Here is a 25731-nt window from a genome sequence, read left to right on the forward strand (position 1 = left end):
ATTCCTGTAAACTCTATTGAACAGGAACAAAGAAATGAGCAACGTTAGCTGCCCAAAGCTCATATGACAAATAGCTTCACCCTTGCAGCTGCTCACCAGGTTAAAAATCCATTCCTTCAAAGCCGTCTGCATATTTCTGTTGAAACAGGCTCATCTCGGACAACTTTAGGGCACGAACACTTATATAACATGCAGCTATTTAAGCGGCTAAATGTCATTTTTGTATGCAAAACCAACCAAACAAAAGTGCATTTTCAGGTGTCCTCCATTGATCAGTTGCTAATTAGCATGTAGGTGGAGCTTCCTTGTGTGTGTGACTGCAGGAAAAAGGGATTTCCCGACTAAAGTTGTGACACGTTTTCGACACAATGATTTCATTCAGTCGTGTGGTCGACAGATGGTGATTTTGACTGTGTTCAGATGTTCAGAAGTTCCTCCTCCCAACTTGATCCTCTTCAGTTGATCTTTGCTCCGCTTAAATAGCTTTGAAACATTTCAATTGATGTCAGTGATACCAGCTCGACACATTTGAAATTCCCAGGGGTGGAGTCGTGGCAGAAATCCAAATTCTTGCTGTGACAAGTTGAGCAGGGGTGGAGCTGCTGGGCCAGAAGAGCAGCTTAATCGCCCTGAGAACGGAGCAGCCATTTTAGCGAATGCGTGGTTGTTGCCAGGAAACCTTATCATCCTGTTTCTCCTGGTCCATTTCAGAATGTCAGTAATGAGAGTTTATTTTAAAAACATCCTGCTCCTGTCTGAGCATTTCCTGCCGCCATGCTCCGCGCTGGTTGTCCTGAGGAGTTTGGTTTTGCTCGCTTTGCAGCTTTCAGCATTCTTATTTGTACGTAATCAGTTGTCACGACGGCAGCCAAACAAACTCACCCAAGCTTGCGGAACTAGTTTCCTCCTTTCTTTGTTGTGGTAAATGCCAGAGGGTCCAATTACCTTTCAAAAATAAATATATAAGTGGAGCAGTTGTAGATTTGGAGTAGAGGTTATTATTATTATTATTATATATATTATTATATCTCGTGAGATGAACACGTACCGAGCTGGAGTCACTTTGCTTTTCACAGTTTTAATGCACCATTTGGCGTCCGTGACACCGTCAAATCAATACACAGGGCTGCAGTTCTGATAAGATGGCACCTTTTACTTGAGGATCAGGATACAGTCAATGCACATGTACAAAACTATATTAACGACAAGACGATTTGATGCTGCCGAAGCATGATTTGGAAAAAAGGATCCATGCGTTTAGTGGCATTCGTTAGACCACTCGTGACACTGACACTACTGTGCACTATCGTCTCAGCTATAATCGAATTCATCTGCAGGTTTCAATGCTTGGACGTCAGCTGCTGTTATATGCAGGGGCGTGTCCTGTCCATCAGTGGCGGAGATCCTGACGGATGTCTTCCTCGTCCTCTATCTCATCCTCTTCATATTCGCCCATCTCGTCAGCGGTGGCGTCCTGGTACTGCTGGTACTCGGACACCAGGTCGTTCATGTTGCTCTCGGCCTCGGTGAACTCCATCTCGTCCATGCCCTCTCCGGTGTACCAGTGGAGGAAGGCCTTGCGGCGGAACATGGCGGTGAACTGCTCGGAGATCCTCCTGAACAGCTCCTGGATGGCGGTGCTGTTGCCGATGAAGGTGGCGGACATTTTGAGGCCGCGGGGGGGGATGTCGCACACGGCGGTCTTGACGTTGTTGGGGATCCACTCCACGAAGTAGCTGCTGTTCTTGTTCTGCACGCTCAGCATCTGCTCGTCCACCTCCTTCATGGACATCCGGCCGCGGAAAATGGCTGCCACGGTGAGGTAGCGGCCGTGTCGGGGGTCGCAGGCCGCCATCATGTTCTTGGCGTCGAACATCTGCTGCGTGAGCTCTGGCACGGAGAGGGCGCGGTACTGCTGGCTGCCCCGGCTGGTCAGAGGAGCAAAGCCCGGCATGAAGAAATGCAGGCGGGGGAAAGGCACCATGTTGACGGCCAGTTTCCGGAGGTCGGCGTTTAGTTGGCCGGGGAAGCGGAGACAGGTGGTGACCCCGCTCATTGTGGCGGACACCAGGTGGTTGAGGTCTCCGTAAGTGGGCGTGGTCAGCTTCAGGGTGCGGAAGCAAATATCGTACAGGGCTTCATTGTCAATGCTGAAGGTCTCATCCGTGTTTTCCACCAGCTGGTGGACAGAGAGGGTGGCGTTGTAGGGCTCCACCACGGTGTCGGACACCTTCGGGGAGGGCATGACGCTGAAGGTGTTCATGATGCGGTCCGGGTACTCCTCGCGGATCTTGCTGATCAGCAGGGTACCCATTCCCGAGCCTGTGCCCCCACCGAGGGAGTGGGTCAGCTGGAAGCCCTGGAGGCAGTCGCAGTTTTCCGACTCCTTCCGGACCACATCCAGCACCGAGTCCACCAGCTCTGCTCCCTCGGTGTAGTGACCCTTGGCCCAGTTGTTTCCAGCTCCGCTCTGACCTGTGTGGCGCATGTGTTAAAAGGCGTTACAGCATCAACAGCAGATCGTTTCTAATGTCCTAAACTATTAAGTGCAAGGCTACTTTATTGATGAGTGACTTTATTGATGAGTGACTTTATTGATGAGTGACTTTATTGATGAGTGACATACATTAAACGCTGGAGGGAAATTAAGATAATAACTGATGCATCTGCTAACATCAGTGCGTTCACATTGTTAGCATCGTCGCTATTAAAAGGCTCATTGTTTTAAGACGGCGCGGGCGATACACACCGAGGGTTAGCGACCTTGATGTTGTTTTTAATCTTTAACTAGAGGGTTAGAAAGTGATCAAGTTAAACTTTAACAGTGAGTAAATGCACTGGTGACACCCGCTCATTACAACCTTGGTAGTGATAGGAGAGAGGAGTTGGTGTTTCAGAAGGATTAGAATGAATCATCAAATATGTGATGATAGTATCTGGGAGGGAGACATTTTATCATTGTCAGCTCCACTCAGCTGCAGCGTGTCCTGCTCCTTTTCTTCTGTGCCGAGTCAGCAGGGACTCCTGCATCACGCCTCTGAGAGACTTCAGAGGCGTGATGCAGACATGTGGGTGAAACCAGCTGGACCAGTTAGAAAGTAGCCACAGGAGCAGCAGCAGCCACCCTGGGTGTTTGCACAGGTGGACGGCTGTATTTATTGTTCACTCACCAAAGACAAAGTTGTCAGGCCTGAACAGCTGCCCAAATGGGCCCGAACGAACCGAATCCATGGTTCCTGGTTCCAGGTCCACCAGGATGGCGCGGGGGACAAACTTGTTACCTTTCAGGAGGGAAGCAGAGAGATAATGCAGGACTGTTTGGGTCCATATCAACAGTGGGCGTCAGTGGAGACTTCGTCCAGAGTGGAGCAAACATGTTTTGGACCCAGACGGGGAGCAGCCCGGTTTCCTCTGCTCCACCCTGAGTCAACAGCCGCCATTTTCTCGTGCATCAGAGAGCTGCACAGAGGTCACCCAAACAACTGTGCATTCTTGCCCTGCCCACACTTGCACTTTTTGACATCATCCTGTCGGCCTGGATTCCAAGCGTATGGATCTGACAGCCGAGACCCAGAAAAAACGCCCTGTATGACAATGAAGAGCAGATCTGTCTGGAACTCCCGCCCCACCTCGCCCTGCTCTGATGGCGCCGTCCCGACACGTGGTGCACAAGGAATGACCTTCGAATTGCTGCGCTAATGAATCTAGAGCGTGACATGAGGCCGAGGCGCGGCGAGCTCAGCGGAGACTGCAGATACCTGCGCTCCCCATAGAGCCCAGAAGGGAGGGGGCGGGGGGTGGAGGAGATGTTTGCAGATATTCTGTCCTCCTTTCGGTTCCCTGCTGGGTGGAACCTCACTTGCAGTGAGGTGAAACGAGGCCCCGTCTGCAGGCGTGTGGGCGCTGATATCATCAAACAGTCGGCTTACCTGAGGCCTCGTTGTAGTAGACATTTACTCTCTCCAGTTGCAGGTCACTGTCACCTTGGTAACTACCGGTGGGATCAATGCCGTGCTCATCGCTTATCACCTCCCAGAACTGAGACACACACACACACACACACACACACACACACACAGGACATGAACTTTTCTGTGTGTGTACCAGCTCCTGCTCCTTAGAAAAATGACATGCAGTAAGGGAAAGGGGGGTGGGGGGCTATCATTGCAAAGCCGCACCTTCATCAGATTTAAATAATCGTCCATATCAAATAATTGTATATTAATCGTATCCATAGAGGTATAATCCATGGGTCACGTGACTCGGCTTTATATAAGCTTAAAATTGCCCACTTGCGTCACTTTCTGCATCTCTTCCCATAAAGTTAAAACCTACCTTCGCCCCGATCTGGTTCCCACACTGGCCCGCCTGGATGTGAACGATTTCCCTCATGGTGAGCTGCGGATGCGGGCAGAGGTGAGTCCGGTCTTCAGTGCGGGATCCTCCGAATCAGCACTTGACTCATCCCTCGGACGGCTGCGGTGCCGGTGAGACGCGCTGCCGGACGGATGACGTGCGCGCTGCGTCCCCGCATCCCTCTCAGCCAATCGGAACCGGCCGGTTTGATGCAGTAGCGCACAGGATCCTGCTGCATCATCCCCTGGAGACGCAGACAGAAACGTGGCCAAATTCATCAGCACTTTACTTCGATGCATTTCAACACCCTTTTCTTTTAATGCCGAACCTCTTCGAATATCACCATATTTCAAGGTCCAGCGTTTTACATACACACGCACACACACACACACACACACACATATATAAATATATACTAAGATTTGCTACCTGACGAAAAAGGGGATCACAAACATGGAGAAAACTAGTTTTGTTATCCATCATCAGAAATGTATTATGTGGCATGAAAACAACCTCTGAGCTAATGTTTGGACTAGAAACACACGGGCATAAAAACACCCGTTTTGTCTCTTGCCGGCCACCGTAGTAATGGAGGGTGGTTGGAGAGATGCGTTCAGGTGCTGCATTCTGTATCATCGCCACCAGATGCTGCCAAATTTTACACACTGGAACATATTGATCCTTTTGGGCCCCGTTGAAAATGAGTAGGACAACGATACACTGATCAATAAATAGTGGTTTATTTTACCAATATATATGGCTTATATACAAGTGCATTATGTTAAAACAAAATGAAACCAAACAAATAGAAATTATAAATGATACAATCCACGTTTTTTTTTTTTTTTTTTCCCATTTACATTCATTCAAGTCCCCTGTCGAGTGGGTCACGGGTCCTGAACCTGAAATGTGAACACAGGGACTTTACGTCTCTAAAACCTTTAAGTATTGAGTTCAGAAGCATCTAGAAGTGCACGTTATGCTCTCCTTCATCAACTATACACCAACTCCACGTTTTAGTTTGCCTTTTTTACCTGTTCTCCTACCCTGACGCTGGTGCTAGCATAGCTTTGGATTGCTTTACCGATGTTTCACCACAAAGTAAAAGGGAAAGTTTCTCGATCAGCACCGTGAAATAGCTGCATGGTCGTTGTAAAAATGAAGAACAGGCTTTCCAGGAAAACAATGGATGCGTTGTGCTGCGCTGTCGTCGTCACCATGTCGTCACGTGGGGCTTTGGCCAAATGCAGGTAACCGTTTCTGCAATATGTACAAGGAGACAGATGCCAACACTCACACAGGTATTCTAGAAGTTACTGACTCCCGTTAATCTACTGCTGATGCACAAATCCCTAATTAATCCACTGTCAACATCCTAATCCACAAACTCGATTACACACAGGTCTATTGCATTTATTCTGACTCAATTGTGCTCCAGATTCTTTCCCACTGTCCCTTTTTTTTTTTTACTGTCACCATTCTGAACTCCACCAGATATGACGTCACATGATTGCAGGGCATTGTGCTTTGAGGCTTAGCAGCACGGCGTGTGCGAGATTTCAACTCTCCACAGGGAAAAATCCACCAAAACCGCCCCGTCGTGCTGTTAAAATCATCATCATCAAAAATAAAAAAGAGCTGCTCCCTCAACAGGAGCAAAAAAACAACAACATTCACAGGCAGGTCGTGTGTGTCGGGACACACACGACCAGGATACAAGAGGAAAATGATGAGTCACGGCGACGCCGCGGTAGACCGGAAACACTTCCTGAACAAATGTCATGTGACCCCGTCACATGTGAAATGAGGATCATTCAGTTGGCTCTAGAGTTTTACAGTAACAGATAATTATTATTGTAAACAGGTAGGTGATGCTAATCGCGTATGAGTTCCTATAGACAAATTATGGAGCTGCTGTAAAACGTACGTGCACGTGGCGGCATGAGACACGTTTGCTTTGCCACCCTCAGACCCTGATTTTCATGCTCCGTCGCCCACCCAAGACCACGTGGAGCGACCGCCAACACTGAAGGTTACGATTTTTACAGGACGGTGGGGCCGCTGGATCCTTAAAAAAAATAATAAAAGAAAAAAAAAAAAAAAATCGAGCTCCACAACAAGTTAAGCTTTTACTTACAAATCACATTTACAAAGAAATGCTTCCGCGCTCTGTAAATTGAATTCGTGAATATTGGCTTTTCACCCATGATTCTTTTGTTTGATTTTGGAAGGGAATTTTGGCACTTTTTCTCTTTGACTTTACTCAGAAATGTGGTTTTGGTGCGTTGACCTCGGCCCGTTTCCTGTAATCGTGAAATGAAATATACGCTGTAACATTCAGGTGTTTTGTTCGTACGGGTAAGGCATTTTTTTTTTTTCCTAGCAAACACACGAGACAGACACTTCATTTTCGGCAAAAAGTACCGTGGATTATTATTTTTTTTTTCCCCCCTCGATTGCATGTTTTCCCCCGACGCTCCTGCGGGGGCAGCGCTGCCTCTTCACAAGGACAAATTCCCATTCATTTACACCAAAGTAGTTTATAGGCTGGTGATTTCAAGTGACATTCACGGCGAGCGGGAGACACTGTCACATGACCAGCCTCTGGCACTCGCTCACTTGATCGTATTCATTGGCTAAATGCAGGAAGAGGGCACACCGAGACGTAAGCAGCTCCTGAAGACCAGGGGACGGCGCCTCGGGTCAAAGCAGGACCCCCTCCGCCCACCCCCACCTCTCACGGTTCCATCGGGCGCGAGCGACCCCCCCGGTGACCACGAGCGCCGGCTGCCAACACTGATTCACGACGACGCGGCACCGTTGGGGGTGTTGTTGTCAGGGCTGGCACCGTCCGTGAAGGAGAGGGTGTCCCTGTCTATGGGCGAGGAGACAGTGCAGTCTATAAGAGTCTGGAGGGAATCAATGGCAACCGGACCCTGTGCTGGCGGGGCAACGGCTGTGGGGGGTTCTGGAGTGGCGGGGCGCACGATTTGTGTCACTGGGAGGATTGTGGGACTTTGTGCTGCAGTACCGTCAGTGTCTATGACAACAGGACCCAAAGCGTCAAGAATGGACTTTTGGCCGGGGAGGGGGGGGTGGGGAGGGTCTGCTGTTAATACAGGGAGGGGCTGAGTCTAATTTTGGGGTGATGGGGGAGTCTGTGACAGGGAGTAAGGGGGAGTGTGTAGTGGGACCAGGTGGAGACTGGTCCACGTTAGACTCGGTGGGGGGGCAAGAGTTGGCTGATGGCTCTATGGAACGGTCAGTACCTGGTACTGGAGGAGGAGTGGGTGGGGGGGGGAGGTCTGTCCTGCATAGATAGAGCATCAGGTTCTGCTAAACTGGCTTGAAGGTCCTCCTGCAAAGACTGGGGAGATTCTGGGGAGACGCTGCGAGTTTCTACTGGGTCGGGGGATTCTAACACGGAGCTGGGCCGGGGTTCGATGGTGGGGGTGGTGGAGATCAGGAGGGCTGCTGGGGTGGGTCCGGAGGAAGAGTCCCCCCTCGTAGCCGTGGATTCGCCGCCGTTCACCTGGGGGATGACTGAATGCGGCAACGACTTCACAGAACCTCCGTCTGCTGCCGGAGGCTCGTCGGCCAAAAGTGGGTCCGTGACGTCGGGAGCTTCCTGGGAGGAAGTGGAAGACAGGGGGCGCAGTTCGCTTGCATCTATGACGCCGTCCTCACTCGGACCGGTCACGGGATTGCCGGACAAAGACGAAGGCGAACGGCCGTTGGGGTCTTTGGGCTCCAGCTCGTTGGGGTGCACCTGTACTAACGCAGGTGCGGTCATATCTGCGGTGGACAGGATGGTCAGATCCACGGCCGAGGAAGCGGTGGACTCCATGGTGGAGACGACTGTGGTGGCGGCTTCGTGGAGCGCCAAGTCCTGCACCCTGCTGTAGTCCCGGTTGTTTTTAGAAGGGCCGAGCAAGAAGCGCTGCTCTCCCGATTTCCTCGGCTTGAGGAGGGTTTGACGATTGTAGGTCTCCCCGTCGGCCAGGGTCTCGGGGAGCGGGTGGCGCCGTGTCTCGGGCAGCAGGAGGATGCAGATGATGCAGATGAGAGTGCAGCAGGCAAAGATAATGTGATGAAGGAAATAACCCTTCTGGTTGTGAAGGTCCATGATGGGCCCCGTCAGCATGCCGAAACCAGCGCTGGCCAGGACGAGGCCCAGGCCGCCACCTCTGTGGTGAGGAAAGCATCATGTTAGAACAGAAAAGCAAAAGGATTCCACGTCAGGTACATTACAAACCGCACGCTGCCCTTAATATCGGTCTTTCACTTCCATTCGGAGCCATTTTTATCAAGCAGCAGCAGAGAGTGCTGCAGTACCGCCCGGCACCATCCTACACGTGCAGTACCGGCTTCTACCATTAGGGGTCAGCGGAGAGACAGTGACAGGATAACACATTACATAACCCTGGCTGGTGAGAGCCTCCTGCTATACACATATTTACATTCCCAGATGGGAGAAGTAAGCACACACTCAGGTTATTACATAGGAGTAAACATAAATGACTATAACTGTGATCGGAGGATGCGTGGCGAAAACACGTCGTGCACGTTAACACAGTCGGCGTTCCAGCGGGCTTACCTGATGACGGTGGGTGTGATCTCGGCACAAATGAAGATGCTCAAAATGCTGACCCCGTAGGAGGAAAACATGCCGATGATGGAGAAGGAGAGGGATAGGTTCTTATTTAGCGTGTCTGAGCTGTCTGTAAACAAAGCAGGAGGCAAACGTCAGGGGCACCCTCTGAAAATTAACACTGCACATGTGAACGCATCAACATTTAATTATGGGCAGGCAAATTTAAAGCATGAACACTGTGGAGTTCAGAACACAAAGGAATGATGGGAAATCTCATATAAGCCAGTACAGTTACATTATGATATGGCACTCATATAATGAAGACTGCATGGATTTTGCATGAGGTAACTGTTTGGGGTTATGTTGCATCACCACCTCCCACCCACACTGGGATCGGAGACGAGAGACTACAGAGATCAATAAAGAGGGGAGAGCTCCGAGGCCCACGAGACAAAGGTAAAAAACAAGCAGAGATGAGACCGAGGCACATTTGAGCTTGTGTTATGTGTCACTACGGATGCATAGACGCTGCAGGGAGGAATGCAGTCAAGACACGTCTGGAAAAAAAAGAAAAATAATGACGGAGGAGCTTACCTATATTCAGCTGGCCGCTGTACTTGCCCAGCACTGCGGGAAAATCAAAGATACGCTCCATTGAGATGCATCCAAAGATTAGACAGTCATATTACAACTAAGAACACAAGGCGACGCTGGCAGTTAATGTTACTCCGTAAACTACCTGGAACACACTTGACATGTTCATCTTGGTAAAACATTAAATTGAAGTCACTGGTTCCCGGGCAGCTGGCGTCCAACTTTGATCCAGCGCTTGTTTTGGTACATATTGACTAAAACGACCGAGCTGACGCTCGTGCGTAGCGTTACCTTACGTTAGCACAAACACCTCTGCATTTAGACTTGATGGGTTTCTATCAATGCTAAAATCAATCAGGCTCTAGAGTTATTAAAACTGACGTGCACGTGTGCAGAGAGTGCCGGATCTGGGAGGGGGCTCCAACTACAGTATGTGCTGATGGCTAATGCTAGGCCGGCTAATGCTAATGCTGGCTAATGCTAATGCTGCACTCATTTAGGTCCATTTTAATTCGAATACACAGAAATTTGATTGGCATTAGTGTGTGTTTTTATAGTTGCCGGATAATTTAGCCGAGCTACTCACAATTAAGCAGGCCCAGCTGCAGCAGGGAGGCCAGAGCAGTGATGATCATAAACATCAGGAGGCCGCCCCGTCGACCCATCAGGCCCACCGCGGGGCACAGCACCAGGCAGGACGCCACAGTAATGACCGCCTTGGTGTAAAATTCCACGTAGAAGTTATCGGACATGATGGTGTTGTGACCCTCGGGGTCCATCAAGCTGCGCACAAAGCAGTAATGGATGCCGAAGCCTGTTAGCCTGTGTGGAAATAACACCCAGAAGGAGGGAGTGAGGCAAGTCAGAACATTCAAGAGAAGGCAGCAGGTTAAGTGCAGGGCTGCTTAAAGCTAAGACTTGCGAGGACATGACCCCCAAAAATGCATGCCAATGTTGGGTTCCCTCTCCTGGCTGCCTATTGTTCCATAAAGGCCGCTCATGTAAAATTTATGCTGAGTCAGGGGAGTCGGAGGGTGAGGCCATGTGCCGAGGCAGAGCTCCAGCTGAGCCTGCCGCGCTAGAAGACGAGGGCTCAGGCTGCGCGAACAGATCCCGCGGGACATGAAAAGGGAGACGGCAGCCCAAATATGGAAGGCCAAAAGCTCTGAGAACTCTGCCGATCGATGCCCCATCCAGCCTCCAGGTTAATGGCAGCTCAAAATGGCGAGTGAGACCGGCACTGCCTCGCCCGTGCACACGTGCAAGCACGTACAGGCCGGCTCCTCCCCCTTCTTCAGGCTTTCACTGCCTGCGTGCACCGACACAAACGGTGCACGCAGGCAGCCATCTGGGAGGGGGCTCCAGCTACAGTATGTGGTGATGGCTAATGCTAGGCCGGCTAATGCTAATGCTGGCTAATGCTAATGCTGCACTCATTTAGGTCCTGCTGTAATGGCTGCGGTGAAAAGGCTTACGAGTTCAGGCAGAGCACCACGATGTTCTTCCACAGGTTCCTGGTGCCGACCATCGTCATGATGCACTTCCTCTTGGGCTTGATATGAAGAACTCTCTGGAGCTCTGCAAAGAAAAGCACCTGGTGGTCAATGGATGGACGACATCCGACCTCTCACGATGCCGTGTTCCGCATAAAAAAAAATGAATCACTGTTGGATTTTGTGATTCAGGTCTTGACAAAATGACACACGTTCACCTGTGCAGAAGCAGCCCGTCTGGACCAAAAACGATTCAGAGGAAATTTGACATGACTCAGAGATTTCCAGGATCAGCCACAGGCGTTCCCTTCATCACCAGCCCAGGTGTTACCACACCTTTGTGAAATGCTGTATGTTTGGGTTTCACCATGCGGGTTGCCACAGTAACACAACCTTTGCTTAGCGATAGCACACGCTGACTCAGACACGTGTCAGCATTCCGCACCGTCGCCCCAAGGTTATCTCCGGCTGCCTTGCTCAGCTTTTCCACAGATTCCCCAACCAGAGTGGGAATATATGCTCTCGCTCTCCGAGAGTGAACCTAACCAGCATCTGCAAGTAAGATATGTACCACTCGGGGAGGGGGGGGGGGGGGGGGGTCTCTGCTATTTAGCTGTACTGCTATAGTGTGCTGATCACCTGACAGGCCTCTATCACCCCCCCACTAGTTATCCTGATTGCTGTGTAGTTTTTCTCTAAAGCGCCTTGAAACAATGTTGATTGTATAAGACGCTATATAAACAAAGACTGATTTGATTTGATTTGATATGTCAGCACACACACTGGGAGCTGTGGTCAGATCAATGCTGGGAGCTTCTTCCTTCAGCCTCTTCCCATTACTGTCCAGATTAATAACTGGGGTAAACGATGGGCCCTTGTGGTCACATGCTGTAAACGCACATCCAGTAATGCAAGTCAAAAATAGCCTCCCTGTCTCCATGCAGGGACTATTTTTATGGAGGAACACACAGGGCCGATAGAGAGATGCGTCACATGACACAACAAAGTCTGCGAAACCAGTAAACTTGTGATTTACTTGCTTATTTGTTACGTCGCTAGCGTGCGTCCACAGACGCCGACCTGTGGACACACGGACCGGTTTACTGTCAACAACCACGGATGGTGGGAGGAGCTCGGCTGGAGAGACTCACTTTGGATGTTGTCTTTATAATTTATTTGATATCATAAAGGAAAGGGTGAAGAGCTGACAGCGGCCTGTGTGACGGAACATGAATTACAAATCAAAACTTGTCGGATTTTTGGTAACAACTGCAGAACAAAGAGCGCTCTCATGGTGCACCCTCCTACTCAGCAGCTGCGCCAGGCCAGATGTTTTAGTACTGTAAACTGCACAGAGAAGCCAAACTGATATGGCATTTATCAGCATTGCAGCACTCTGGCAGTTAACCTTGGGGTCAAAGGTCATGACCTGTGTCTATCTAGCATCTGTGCTCCCATCATGTCAGTCCCAATCCCCCCACTCTGGCTGTAACCAAATTAATTACTTTTCTGCAGTGTCATATTGCAATGTTCAGTGCCCAAGAGTGCTCCGTTACCACGGTAACAAGACGAGGAACCTGATATAACCTTGTCGATCTGTATATTTAGTGAAGCACAGATGGTGGGTGCAACAAAGAAGAACAAAGAAATCTGCAAAAGCTGCATGAGAGTCAAATAAGCAAAAACATGTCCCCCAGCGTCACATCGTGACGAGATTACAGATGCTGTCATTGTGTATTATTCACCTGTGAAGATATTTTCAGGGTCAAGCTCCAAATTCACTTTGTTCTTCTTTGCTATGCGTTCCATGATCCAGTTGGAGCGGTAATATTGCTGCGTGGCCAGCAGCCAGCGGAGCGACTCAGGGAACACCCTAAGAAGAAAGATGGGGGCTATCCTTAATGAGACACGCATTGTGACACAAATCCTCCATTAGAAGCATTAAAAACCAGCACTGGGGGCTCACCAGATGTAGGACAGCATCAGCACCAGAGGGCAGATGATGGCGACCTGGAGGACCTGCCAGTCACGGCACAGGTAGGCCACGACGGGCATCAGCAGCTGGCCGGCCAGCATCAGGAAGCAGGTCACCATGTTCATGGAAAACCTCCACTCTGGCAGGCAGATCTCAATCCCTGATGGGGGAGGTGAAAGAAAACAGGCAAGATGACCACATTTGATGACACATGAGCACAAAGCATCACCTGATACTGCCTTTGGATTATGGCGAAAGAGAGTTTTAAAGCGAACATGGATGTAGCCGCGAAACCCCGCAGGGATGCTAACGTTCCCCGGTTCCAGCCTGAGTCTGGCACCCGGCTCTCAAAAAGGCGTGGGAGTTGTTGGAGGCAGAGTTCAGAAATGACTTCAAGGCCAAACATTTCATCAGAGGCTCATGTCGAGCGACCCGCTGCATCAAATGTGGAGATATATAAAGAGCAGATAGACCAAAACAGTAGGCGGCTGTGAGAGGGAACCAAGCAGAAAAGAGGTGCCTTGTGCTCGATTCTCTTCTGTCAGAATGGCACCGATTCATCCATCCTGCCATTAGCATGCACGCCACACTGGCAGCCTGGAACCGCCGCTTCAGCCCCCAGCTCCTGCAGCCTCACATTCAACAGTCTCACTTTATTTGTCCGGTTTCTCATACATGACCGTTTTTATCTTGTTTGATTTCTAAATGGAATTTTCAAGGTGACATGGCCAGTATAATACAGTGGGCTGGGGAGGGGGGGGGGGGGGGGGGGGGGCGGCGGCTTCATTCCAGTAGAAAAGACTGGAATTTCAATTAGGACTTGCCCCCTTCAGAGGAGCTGAATAATGCTCTCTGTTCACAGACACTGTCACAGCTGGAATGCCAGAGCCAATGAGCTGAGAGAGGGGCGATGGGTGCGAGGACCTGCTGGGTTTGAACCAACTAACCTCGGGACCCCCGTCTCCCCCTCGCCCTCTCTGCCCCGTGGCGAGCAACGGTCCTCTGCTTGCACGCTGCGTGGGATTTGAATTCTTCACCCATGTCAAGTTGCCACATTGTGGCCAGAAAGCTTTTGGATTCTGTGACAGCCGTTAAAAAAGGCAGCGGAATAAAAGCGTTAAGAGAAATAAACGCCCGAGTGCAGGTTGCACGTTGTGCTGCACGGAGCTGCAGAATTAGCAGCAGATTGCACGACGGAAAGGAGGCCTGAGCTTCTTACTCCTGCTGACCCTAATCCTCCATGAAACCACTGGATCAGCACCGCCGCACTTCCCCGCTGACAGAAATCCGTCACAGGCCGACGTCACATGACAAAAGCACGTGACACCGTTCACGACGATAAAAGGGGAGTGATGGACCCTGGCTGAAAGGGGGATCATCAATAATCAAACCGATCGAACCAGATCTAATGATGGTAATCCCCAAAGAAGCTTTGTTGCTCTGCTGACTCAGGCTGCACGGGAATACGAATCAGCCACTCTGGTTTCTCTGACCAGGACAGGAAGCTCATTGTTTACAGGGGCTGGTCACCCACTGAAGGCATTCAGAGTCATTCCTGACGCCAGGGTCTAAGGTCGTGACCTCTGATTGGTCCAATGAAACGATTACACCGCCCGGCTTCGGCCCCTGCAGCCAGATTCGGTAGCATAAAGCTATAGAATCATGTTGTGGACTCGGGTTTCCTCCCCTCTTTTCAAGGGAAAATCCCTCATTGTTGTTTGGGTCCTCCTGAAGCGTGACTGTGGGCTTCAGGAGGAAACAACCCAGAGCTATTCTGAACCGTCACATCTTAGAGATCAGCAGACAAACTAAAACACGGCTCAGTTACGCAACCAAGCGTAAATAAGCAACGGCATCATGTCTCAAAGCAACATTAGTGGAACTTAACCAGGTTGAAACCCAGCTGGATTCAACATTTGCCACTTTTTTGGGCGGACGTGTGAGATTTAACTATCTTTCTGTCTCCCCCTGTAACGTAATCACACTTTTCCCAGATATTTTGCTCTTATTTGACCCATTTTCCCGCAGCATTACAACCCTTTCCTTTCTGAGTTTGAAGGTTTCGCAGAATCAGCTCTTGATAATGCGGAAGCGCGACCGTGCGTGTAACACTGGGCTGCTGTTCCAAAGCCACACTGGATCTAATCGCACGCACGGCCAATGAGCGCGTGCTCCGAGCGGCGGGCCAGGCCGACACAGTCAGCAAACAACGCTTCCCACCAGGAGTCTGTGAACTTTGGTCAGGCTGCAGCTCCGCGACGGCAAACAGCACCTCCAGCTGAGCCTGGTGACCACAGGATATAATCATTTGCACTAATTAGTGGACACTGGTCCAGAGGAACAAGATAATCCAGCCGGAATTGCTGCCTGGCATTTACACAAATGTGAGAGGGGAAAGAGCGGCGGTGGTCAGGAGGGGTTTTAAAACTGAATTATTAAAAAGGTGTCACAGGCAAAGTGCTCCTGGAATTTATTTTTTCGATGCTTCAACAGTGTTTTTCCACATTTGTCTCAAACACAAATATCCGCAGGTCTCCACTCTGACTTCAAACACGAGAGACAAGAGGCTGTTAAACGGGAAGAAGGTCGTGCTGAATGAGCGGCACCGGCGCTCTCGATGTAGCAACGAGGTCTCCAAGAACAGGCAAAGGTCCCTCATGCTGATCTGTCCAATCACTGGACTTTGTCCAGCTGTGTGTATTGAGCGATAGATATGAGAAGTTGCAACTAAAAGGGTACAAACAGAGGGTTGGAAAAAACAACTTCAGTCCCACTGTGGGGAAAAAAACTTCTTGCTTTTAAACAGGGAGGAGGGAGAGAGAATACTCAGGCTGTTGTGTAAGCCTGCAAAACTGCTGACGCGGCACAAAGCGGAACTTTAACCCGGTTCAGAGGAAAAAGAACTGGGCTGTCACCTTTCCTCGTTATCAGCAGCCAAAAAGGACGACCAGCCGGTGACAAAAACAACACATCTGTGTCTCCATCGGGTGGCGTCAGGCAGAGCATGATGGGAAATGAGAAGCATCCGTCTTGGACTGGACAGACTGACAACACGCAGGCGATCGGAGCATGCTGGGGAGGAGTGGGGGGAGGGCGCGAGCAAGCAGACGAGACTCTCACACAGGCACAAAGGAACTTGTTTACGTAGATAAAACACACACGGAGCTTGCATCTTTCCGCTCTGCCCCACGTGGCTGCATCTGTGTGCAGAGAGATTAAGATCTGTGGTTAGAAGAGGGCGCGACAGAGGAAAGGAACAACACACGCGGTGAAGAAACAGGAGCGGCGAGGTACGCTAGCCTGGCCTGGCCTCAAAGATCACCGCGCTGTCACATTACTGGACGTTTACGCGGGAACGTTTGGGGTCAAACACACAGCCGAGAAGGTCGTCTACCTACCGGGGCAGCCAAGAACGATCAATGCTCTCGCAAAACAGCTCTCACAAACGCTACACAATATTAGAGATGAAAACTATGGAGGCACCGTTCTGATACGACATGCATTAAACAGACTCATCCGTGGGTCATTGTCTCCGTGTCCGTGTGCATATTTGATCTGCACGTGTACAAAAGGAGTGACAGTAAACACAATCAATACACACCGAGTGGGTGCAGCAGCCCTTAATGTGTTGAAAACACTGTCTCCCACATGCTGAACGGGGTCATTTCAAACTACACGGCTGGTTTTTCTTAGAACCTTTGAGCGCATCTCTAAAAACAGAAGCTGAGAAGATTTATTAAGCTCCAAAAAGGACATTTTTTGCAACTATGTAAAATGTGGAGAGCAAAAACACGTGACTCAGCATCTGCAGGGAGGTTACTGGGGTTCAGGAGACATGAGATGAAGCTCTTTGTGATGCTCAGTCATGTGTTCTGTCCTGCCTGAGTCTGTGTCACACCTTTAACCACGACGAGGAGAAGCAGGATGAGGCCTGCTGTCTGATTCAGACACGGGAGAGGAAACCGAGACGTGTGTGGACAATTGGGAGACAAAAGGCTTTAGTTCTTTGTGTTTACTCATCACATCATGATGCTGAAAATCACCATGAATAGCACAAAAGTCCCGTCTGATGTAAGCAAAATAAGCAAGGAACCTCCAGATGTGATGTGAAAGCAGCTCCAGAAGCCAGAGAGAAGCAAAGAAAAGAAGCGAGACTGAAACAGATCTGACAAATATAAAGAAGTGGGTTTTGTTTTTTTTCCTGGCGGACTTTGAAAATGTGCAAGTCTACAAGAAAAGAAATCGTGTTTCTTCGAGAAGCAGCTGATTTATAGAGGGGAACAGCTGGCGTGGACGCGTGGTGAAGTCTGAGCTAACAGAAAGAAGCTCTGGCCCACTGCCCCAGAACGCTTCATCTCAATCCGCAGCACTAACCGCAGTCGGTCAGCATGACTCAGCAAAGCCAAACGCAGCCGTGTGTGTGTCTGTGTGTGTGTGTGTGTGGGGGGGGGGGGGGCTCACGAGCGAGTGAGGGGTGAGTGGGTGGCGTGTGTGTCGGGGTGTTCTCTGAAGAAGCGAAATGAACAGCGGCACGATGCTATACACGCGACACCCACACATGGAGGTCAGCATTGCTTTCGATAGCATTTAGCTTAGCGCCGCCGCTGCTACGGCCTGTTCGACACTCCCTTTTAAGACGTATGCACAGCAGGGGGGTTGAGCCCATCCTCAGGAATGAGGAAAAGGCAGAGGTGCAGCTGCAGGTCTCAGCTCGGCGCTGCATTCGCGGGCACCAGCTCCAACCTAGCATCGGGAAAAGGGAAATCCCGGGAACCCCACAGGTGCAGCAGGAGAACATGGAAACATGGTTCCGGTTCCAGCATTCCTCCCAGCTCAGAGGTCGCCCTGTTCCCCCCTCACATCCGTTCAGACTGCCAGAAAAAAACAATTCCATTCTCTCGTTTTGTTTCCCCCTCCTGTCTCTGTGGTGATTCCCATGTCTCCGACAGGCTCCACCATTCTCATAAAGGAGGGTCATGTGACTCATAACATCAGACGCGTCACGTGACTGGCGGGACACGTCAGTCGCTGTGTGTGAACGCAATAAATACACTTAAGTCTCGAAACGCCGATTGATTTTCCGCAGTAATGCGTTATCGAACGGCCGCATTCCAACCGGCGGAGTGGCGCTCACGGAGTTTTGTCAATACGGAGCGGCTGCAGGATAAATAGCATGTGACAGAGGCCGCACGCCATCAGAAATAAGGGCGGGGGGGCAGCGAGATAAAGCCTATACAAATATGGAAAGGTCAGACTAATCATGTGTCCCGACAACCATCAGAGGAGAAGGTCGGAGGGTCGGTCCAGGGTCAGTTTAGGGGTTTGGATAAGCGATGAGCCGAATACAACAGAAGCCGCACAGCCGCTGCTGAACACCTCAGGAGCTCTGTAGCCACCCATCATGGGGGGGGGGGGGGGCGCCGCCTGACTCACAATCAGAGTCGTAAACAGAGGGAGGAATGCAGCCCAGCTACTTCCAAAGCTGTTTCTCGTAATCCAAGCGTTCCCTTTTTGTCATATCCAAACCCGAGGAGCCGCTCGGAGCGACTACGTGTGCGTCGCTCTGCACGACAGGAAGATTTTAATGACAGATTTGTATGAAACGAGACCCATTTTCACTCTCTACCAACTCCGTTAATCACCAAATGACATCCAGAATCAAAGCTCCTGCTCTAATCCTCCAGTGGAGTCAAGACCGGAAGGTTCTAGGTCGAATCTCCAAAGAAAACACCATCAAAATGTCAAACATAAGGACGATATTGCTGCCCTGTTGCCTCCTCCTGTCCCAGCCGGGGTTACACCGAGTGCTACGTCTATTTTGGGATGGTGGCGAAGCTCAGATGTACAGTAAAGACTCAATTAAAGGACAAGGACACCCCGGTCACCCACTCCCATCATGCCGCCCCCTTTCCCCCCCCATTCCCCCAGCTCACCTTGGCTCCTGGAGACCTGCTCCCCCACGAGTCAATTACGGCCGCTAAAGAGCTGCACCGCGGCCGTGCGGTCGATTTATTAGGCGGTATCAGCTCCCCGTGATAAAGCCTCCTCCACGCCAGCCTTCAGAAACTAATGCAGCGCTCCTTTGGCGCGTAGTATCACGACCTTGATTGCGGAGAACCAAAGGTCACATCCAGAGAAAAGTTGAACCTCTGACAATGCGACGGTCCGTGTCCTAAGTCCAGCGTGCCGTTGGGTCATCATTGATCACCAACGATGGGAATTCAATTTGAGAATGATATTCTGGTGAATGAGGAGAGTTCACTTCTGGGGTAAAAAGGCTTCCAGTCTCTCTGGAATGAGGAGCTGTTCCAACAATGCAGCTGGATTTAATACATATTAGCAGGTCAGTGAGGTGTAATTACACTTCCTCTGGCTGGACGCTTCCCTCGGAGATTAAACGGAATAGATTTCAGATCGGGAATGCCTGGGCGTAAGGAGAGTAGCATAGCATTACTCAGAGGGGGAGGATGATAATGCACGGTTCTTTTTTAATGTTATAGTGATGTTTTAATACATGCTCAGCGCTAAAGAGGAAATCTAAAGACTTAAATTGGCGTTCCAGCATAATTACATTAGTTTTTAAACAAGACGCCGACGTCTGTCAGCAGCACAACAGATCAACATTAGAAAGTCTGTCAACACGTCAGTGGATCAGCATTTCCCTGTTAGCCGTGGATCACATCCAGTAACTGTTTAAAAAGAGCTCTGTGCAAGACTGCAGCATTTTTGGATGTTTATACCTGCTAGCCCACCTGAGCTCAGCTCCGTTAGCATTAGCAGAACGCTAACCCAGGGTCAGTTTCCAATATGGCTGAGGTTTTAAGGAAGAATTCCACTTACTGAGCAGGTACAACGAGAGGATGATGCCCGCCAGGCTGAAGCCTTCGAAGAAGCGCAGGATGCTGAACATGGGGACGTTAACGGAGAAGGCCACGCTCAGGCCGAACGCCAGCATGGACAGCACCGATATGATCAGCATCGGGTGGCGGCCAAACCTGCCGGCAAAGCTCGGAATTACATCACACGCTCGCAGGACGTAGCGTTCGGCGACGCTCGTGACGAAACTCTTACCAGTCGGCGAGGATCCCAAACACCAGGTAGCCGAAGCTGGATCCCACCACCAGGGCAAACTTGGCGATGTGGACCTCCGACGCAGAGTCGCACACCAGACTCCACTGTGGAGACAAAAGAGCAGGTGCCAGCTGAGACAAAACTATTTAAAAAATTTTTTAAAAAACACCCTAATTTTCATAACTGCCGCTTTTAAATTGATTATCTTTAGACGAGAGTGTTTCTATTTTTAAACACATGATGTTATTTTTCATTTTATGACTCAGGACAACTGGGATTGTGGTTTTAATGGGACGTCAAAGTCTTCTTTTCAGTTTAACAACCCACGCTGATACGTCAACGGGAGAAATATAGTGGAAATGTGTGTGTTGTGTTTTTATATTTATATTCTGTGGCGTTCCCCAACTGTCCAAATGATCAATGTTTTCCAATTAGCATCAACTCATTGCGAGTCAGCGTCCCGGTGCTGGAGTCTGTCCCAGTAGTCACAGGGAGTACAGCGGGTCACCAGTCCATCACTGGAACACACACCAGTCACACCTCAGCCTCCAATTAAATATGTTTTAGGACTGTGGGAGAAAACCAGAGAAAAAAAAACAGAACAGGCAAAGTCCAGCTAGCTACAGTTGGTGGTTCTCCAGCAGCCGGAACCAGTCTAAAAAGGGTTGACTGGCTCGGGCTGGACGTGACCTAAAGCCCAAACTGTTCCTGCCCTCTGCTCTTCACCGTTGGAACCATTAACGCAGCAACCTGATCAGAATGGAATGCTCCCGGATTAACCAGCCAGCCATCACATGGTCCAAGTATGACACTCATTCATGGTTTCAGTATCAATGTCAACGCGCTGCACCGCAAGGGTGTGTGTGTGTGTGGGGGAGGTTACAGTTACACAAAAACAGGCCCAGTGTGGCGCAACGACTGTGCGCGACAGGCTGCCGTGGGTGACCACAGCGCTGTGTCACACATGCTGGGGTCACATGGCTGAGTCACCACACCGACAGGTTCTAAACATCAATATTAGCGCTTTATTAAAAAATGGCCAGTCGCCATGCATTACTGATGGGGTTTTCTCCGCGGGCTGATGTCTGAAATGCAGCCGCGCCTCCGTTAGCATGCGCGGTACAAACACGGCAGAGACAGGAAATTCCCAGGAGCCTCGAACGTGTCAAATCTGTGGGGCCGTGCCGCCGCGGCCTCATTAGCCCCGGCAGCTTCTCCCCCATTGTCTCGCTCATTTGGAGCAGGTGCAGAGTCGGCTTGCGCTGCAGATTCATTAGCTGGGAGAATTCAGAGCCAAGCAGCAAATCAGTCCATATCCCCAGCGTGCACGCCAAGCCCAAGCCCGATGGCCGCCGGTGGCCGGCCCACAGCCGCGGTGGCGAGCTCGGATGAGGACGCCCTCAACTGCAGCTGCACATTTCTGCACTCGGTGAACTGCACGGCCCGGGATGGTGGGGGGGCGGGGGCGATAGAGAGGCAGCACAGAGGGGAGGACGGAGAGGAGGAAGATTAGCAAAGACGAATCCACGAGTAACCGTGGTTACATTTTGTTGCTCAACGGTGCTTCCTCGATCCCGAGCAGGCGGGGCTCTAGCGGCGGCTGGCTGAACAACACCACATTGAAGAGTGAATCTAGAATTTAGTCTGCGGCTTCAAAATGAGCCAAACGTGGGGGGGCAACGTGCACACGAGGACTCTGCGGCAGAGCTACTGCTCAGCAACACTCTCCCGCCGCCACCCTGTGGGCGCCGCTGCCTGGCTAAAGCCATTACACGGTGGTCGTTCACAGGTGATGATGATGGAGAATAATGAGGTGGGGAAATGACGAGAGGAATCCAGCGCGTTTCCATTAGTCCACATGAGCTTTGGTGGCCCAAAAGGACAAACGCCCCCCCTCCACAGAGCACTAACCTCGACAGGCTTCATGGGAAACACCAGCAACATTTGTAAAAACCCAACAACTGGAGAGGAACAGTGTAGAACGACACCCGCAGCAGAGAGCGCCAGTTTGCTGAGCCCAGCCACAGATAAAGGGTTAGCATCACATAGTGACACGCGTGGGGATACTCGGTGTGGAAATAACGTATTTACTGCTGCGTAAACATCGAGGGCTTTCCTCTGAAACACTGGCGTCCACACGCTGCAGCTTGCTGCAACACTGAATGGCAACGACAAATATTTGAGCAGCTCCAAAAGAAATAATTAGCTGGTTCTTTGCATTTACCGTTGCGGCCCGAGGCTGCACAGCTGCCGCTGCAGGGGGCTGCTGTGACCCTCGCCCCAACCCTGTCCCAGCCACATTCCTGCTTAACTCAAGCTCCAACAAACAAACCTTAACCCGTGGCGAGGGTTAGAGACCCCGCACTGCGTCCCCCTCCCCGCGACCAGACAGCCCCCCTATCAGACGCACAGTAGAGCCGCGGCGGCGCTTTATCTTTGGGTCACACGCCTTTTCGGCGCAGGCTCCCATTGTGGGTAGATTCGGTATCTGCAGCGGGGCCGTCACCTTCAGACAGCTGTGATCATTTCAGAGCGTCCCACGCTGATCTGGGGTCTGCGGCGGGGGCCAGCCAGCTGAGTAAATATGAAGGGACGCGGCGCAGCGAGGCCTCGGCGGCGGTGTCATCTTTCTGATCTATGGGCGTCCCACCTCCAAAACAGTGATAACGGGCCCTGCCTGCACCCACTAACACGATTATACAAGAGCTCCTCATTATCAGGTTCACACAATACTCTCAAGTATGACATCAGGGCTGGAGCTAAACAGTCTGTCCAACATCTGTACCCTGTCCCGTCAGTGGGGGACGGGGTAAAGGGCCGAGTCCTCAACACTGCAGATGGAGGCCAAGGTGGGACATAAAAAGTCTCATTTAAAGACACTTTGTGCCCAAATATCTGCGGCCACATTTACAAGAGAAGCTAGCTGGGCTGAGTGTAATCATATACAATCATTTCTAGGACTCCTGGGACTCTAGGTTCACCTCCTGGACTACCTCCCACCGGCGATCTGTCCCCGTGTCTTCTCCGATTCGGTGGTGGTGAAGCAACTAAATGCGTTACTATGGTCACATAATGTGTCACAAAGGGGACGGAAGAGCGCTGGACGCTATGAAGTGTCCTCAACACCGAGTCATCCCTCACGTCCCACCCATCTCTGGTCAGGGACCTTGGGAGATGGGAACAACCCTGCTACATCCACTCCTTGCAGACCTCCTGGTGGTGCTGGATGCCTGCGGCCGGGGGCTTCTACCCTCACGGGCCCGCAGTGGTGGTAGTGTCAACATGACATTCTCCGACTGCATGCAAAGGCAACACAAACAGCAGGATCTGGTTTATGATGCCAGCATCCCAGCGACAGCGCCGGCCTTCCGGAACAGAAACCACCGAGGACGTGTTTTACGTTTTGCTAACGTAGCTTTGAGGACAGAGATGCACACAACCGAAGGCCTGCACTTAATAAGGCAGTTTATCTGTCTGAGATTAAGAAGCAAATTAGGCGGTAAATGAGGTTAAGGCCTTAAACGTCCCCTTGACTCAGACGCTTCAGCTTCGTTGGGTTTCTTTTATTTAAATAGAGGGAAGCTGCCACCAATAAGCAGGGAGGGGGCCTCAGAGCCTGGCTCCACATCCAGCTCTCTGCTTCTGATTCCTGAGTAGCTGCCAAAGCTCCTCAGTGGTGGCGATGCTGCAGATTAGAAAGGTGGCTGAGATTCTTCAGGCTGCTGCTTTAAAACTCCTTCTCACAGCCTGCACAGGCATTTCAGGTTTCTGCTGTAGGTTTTAGCGTGACACAAAGCGAGGCCAAAGCTTCCCCTTCGCCGCCCGCTGACAGGCTGCAGTTCTAAATAAGCATCTTGCTTTAGAATGATGCCTTCAAAGATGGTGAAATGCAACCATCGATTACTGAGCTCAATAGTGGCGCCGGACCCAGATGAACCTGGAAACTGATATATGCTCATTAAATCCTGGTCCCTTCAGACCATGGCCACTACCCACAGTATTTCAGGCCCTCTTTTAACAAAAGAGGAAAGGGAGATTTACTTTTACAGTGAGTTCTAAATGAATAAATGATTCCTCTCACACCAAGTTGATCTCCTCCCCGGCAGCATCCACAAGGAGCCTCATCCATGACGGCTGATAACAGCTAAACACATCAGTCCTCATCAAGAGGATGAAAGACAGAGAAGAATCTGACCCGTTTGTGCGTGTGTGTGTGTGATGATGCTGATTTCCAGAGTCCACTGATGACCTTTGGCCCAAATAAAAAGCTCCCTGTTCTATTGTGCTCGACCAGCAGCAGATTCCACCAGCAACCGCGGTGGCGGTTTGGGGCCAAATGTCCCGGTTCGTGTCAGTTGTCACATTGAATCACGACGCATGAATATTTTTTTTTTTTTCTCTGAGCTTAGCTGGAGATGATAAAAACAGCAGCTACTGTTCACAGGCTGTCGTTAATCCGGTTACAGGAGCGCCCTGAAGCCGCTTTAAAGTGATATTTGCGAACAATGGTGGGGGACTATCTCACACGCATGATGGGGTGGGTCCTGCCCGGCCCCGCGACGGCCCGCTTACCTTGGTGACCACGTTCTGCACCAGCCCGGTGTGCAGCTTGAACTTCCACTCGCTGCAGTTGCACCGCATGTGGTCCACGTCACTGTCGGTGCCGTGAGCTCCATTGTTGTAAATATGATCTCCACGCGTGCCGTTGTTGGTCAGACGCTCCGACAGCGCGGAGGGAGCCGAGGTGGGCGCGCTCGCGTTCAGGACCGGCTGAACGCACGTACTGTTGGGCTGATCGAGCAGGAAATTGTCAGAGAACTGGATGGCTCCAATGAACAACGCCGGGATCCATGTGAGCAGGATCAGCTGCTTCTGGTACCTCCCGAATCCCCCGAGGAACGGGAGGACGCACTGGTCGATGCGCGTCAGCGGCGCCGGCGTTGTGGTTTCGGAGGACACGAAGCCGTTCTCCGGTTGATGGCCCTCCGTTTCCATCCGCATCGCCTCCATGTCGCTCTCGCCGACAGACGAATCGGTGTGTTTAGCCGGGGCTGCAGCGCTCCCCCCTGTCGACTCCATAATGCCCCCAGCGCTGGCGGTGAGAGCCCTGCGCAGTCTGTCACTGGAATGGAAATAAGGCGCACCTCTTTATCACCAGGAAGCACTTCCCCTCTCCCGTCCGCCACTAGAAAGCCGCGTCGGCCCCAATGCGGGTTCTGCAAAGCGCCGAAGCCGAAGCGTCAGCGCGGTTTGCGGTCCGAAAACGACGCGGCTCCCCGCGGGAAACGATTCCCCCAGGATTCCTGCCGGCCGTCAGCAGAGCCCGGGGAAGTGTGTGTTCCTGTGAGAGCCACAGGTAACACACCTGCCCAGAGAGGCTGCTGCCGACTCGAGCTCAATATGGCCACCTGTGACTCCAGGTGATCCTGGCGGGCAGGAAATGCGCATTCTCTGTAGGAGTCGTCATCCCTCGGTGGTTCTGGGGCCTCTGCTCATCTGGAAGATCAGCTCTTGTGTTTCACCCGAATGGGATAAAGTCCAATCATCCCAGAAATAATCGATATTTAGTGGCCCTGCAGAATCAGGACAAAAACAACGCCTGATATAAGAATATGGGTGAATAAGAGGTCCTGAACGCCTCATCATTT

The 25731-nt window shown here is 51.1% G+C and overlaps 2 protein-coding genes across 2 annotated transcripts; both read right to left on the reverse strand.

The window, feature by feature from the left end:
* Positions 1 to 1068: 1068 nt before the first annotated feature.
* On the reverse strand, positions 1069 to 4514 carry LOC101062287 (tubulin beta-2A chain). Its single transcript, XM_003977645.3, has 4 exons — positions 4336 to 4514; positions 3930 to 4038; positions 3171 to 3281; positions 1069 to 2475 (listed from the first exon to the last, which is right to left on the reverse strand). The coding sequence occupies exons 1-4, from the start codon at positions 4390 to 4392 to the stop codon at positions 1391 to 1393; spliced, it is 1362 nt and encodes a 453-aa protein (XP_003977694.1). The 5' UTR covers positions 4393 to 4514; the 3' UTR covers positions 1069 to 1390.
* A 560-nt stretch (positions 4515 to 5074) lies between these two features.
* LOC101064068 (solute carrier family 22 member 23-like) lies at positions 5075 to 25268 on the reverse strand. Its single transcript, XM_011618833.2, has 10 exons — positions 24656 to 25268; positions 20084 to 20187; positions 19853 to 20007; positions 13004 to 13172; positions 12783 to 12910; positions 11020 to 11122; positions 10131 to 10366; positions 9545 to 9577; positions 8954 to 9077; positions 5075 to 8543 (listed from the first exon to the last, which is right to left on the reverse strand). Exons 1-10 carry the CDS (start codon positions 25160 to 25162, stop codon positions 7619 to 7621), a joined length of 2484 nt encoding a protein of 827 aa, XP_011617135.2. The 5' UTR covers positions 25163 to 25268; the 3' UTR covers positions 5075 to 7618.
* Positions 25269 to 25731: the final 463 nt, after the last annotated feature.

Source organism: Takifugu rubripes, chromosome 22, assembly GCF_901000725.2.
Source record: "Takifugu rubripes chromosome 22, fTakRub1.2, whole genome shotgun sequence".
Taxonomy (NCBI): Eukaryota; Metazoa; Chordata; class Actinopteri; order Tetraodontiformes; family Tetraodontidae; genus Takifugu; species Takifugu rubripes.

Bases quoted from the DNA above. Each gene is read 5' to 3' on its own strand.
- LOC101062287 (XM_003977645.3), bottom strand. From the start codon at position 4,392: ATGAGGGAAATCGTTCACATCCAGGCGGGCCAGTGTGGGAACCAGATC. The intron at 4,039-4,335 runs GTAGGTTTTAAC...TGTGTGTCTCAG, and splicing joins GGAACCAGATCGGGGCGAAG to TTCTGGGAGGTGATAAGCGA. The intron at 2,476-3,170 runs GTGAGTGAACAA...TGCGCCACACAG, and splicing joins GCCTGACAACTTTGTCTTTG to GTCAGAGCGGAGCTGGAAAC.
- LOC101064068 (XM_011618833.2), bottom strand. From the start codon at position 25,162: ATGGAGTCGACAGGGGGGAGCGCTGCAGCCCCGGCTAAACACACCGAT. The intron at 20,188-24,655 runs GTAAGCGGGCCG...TTGTCTCCACAG, and splicing joins TGCAGAACGTGGTCACCAAG to TGGAGTCTGGTGTGCGACTC. The intron at 13,173-19,852 runs GTAAGTGGAATT...CTCCCCCATCAG, and splicing joins CCTCTCGTTGTACCTGCTCA to GGATTGAGATCTGCCTGCCA.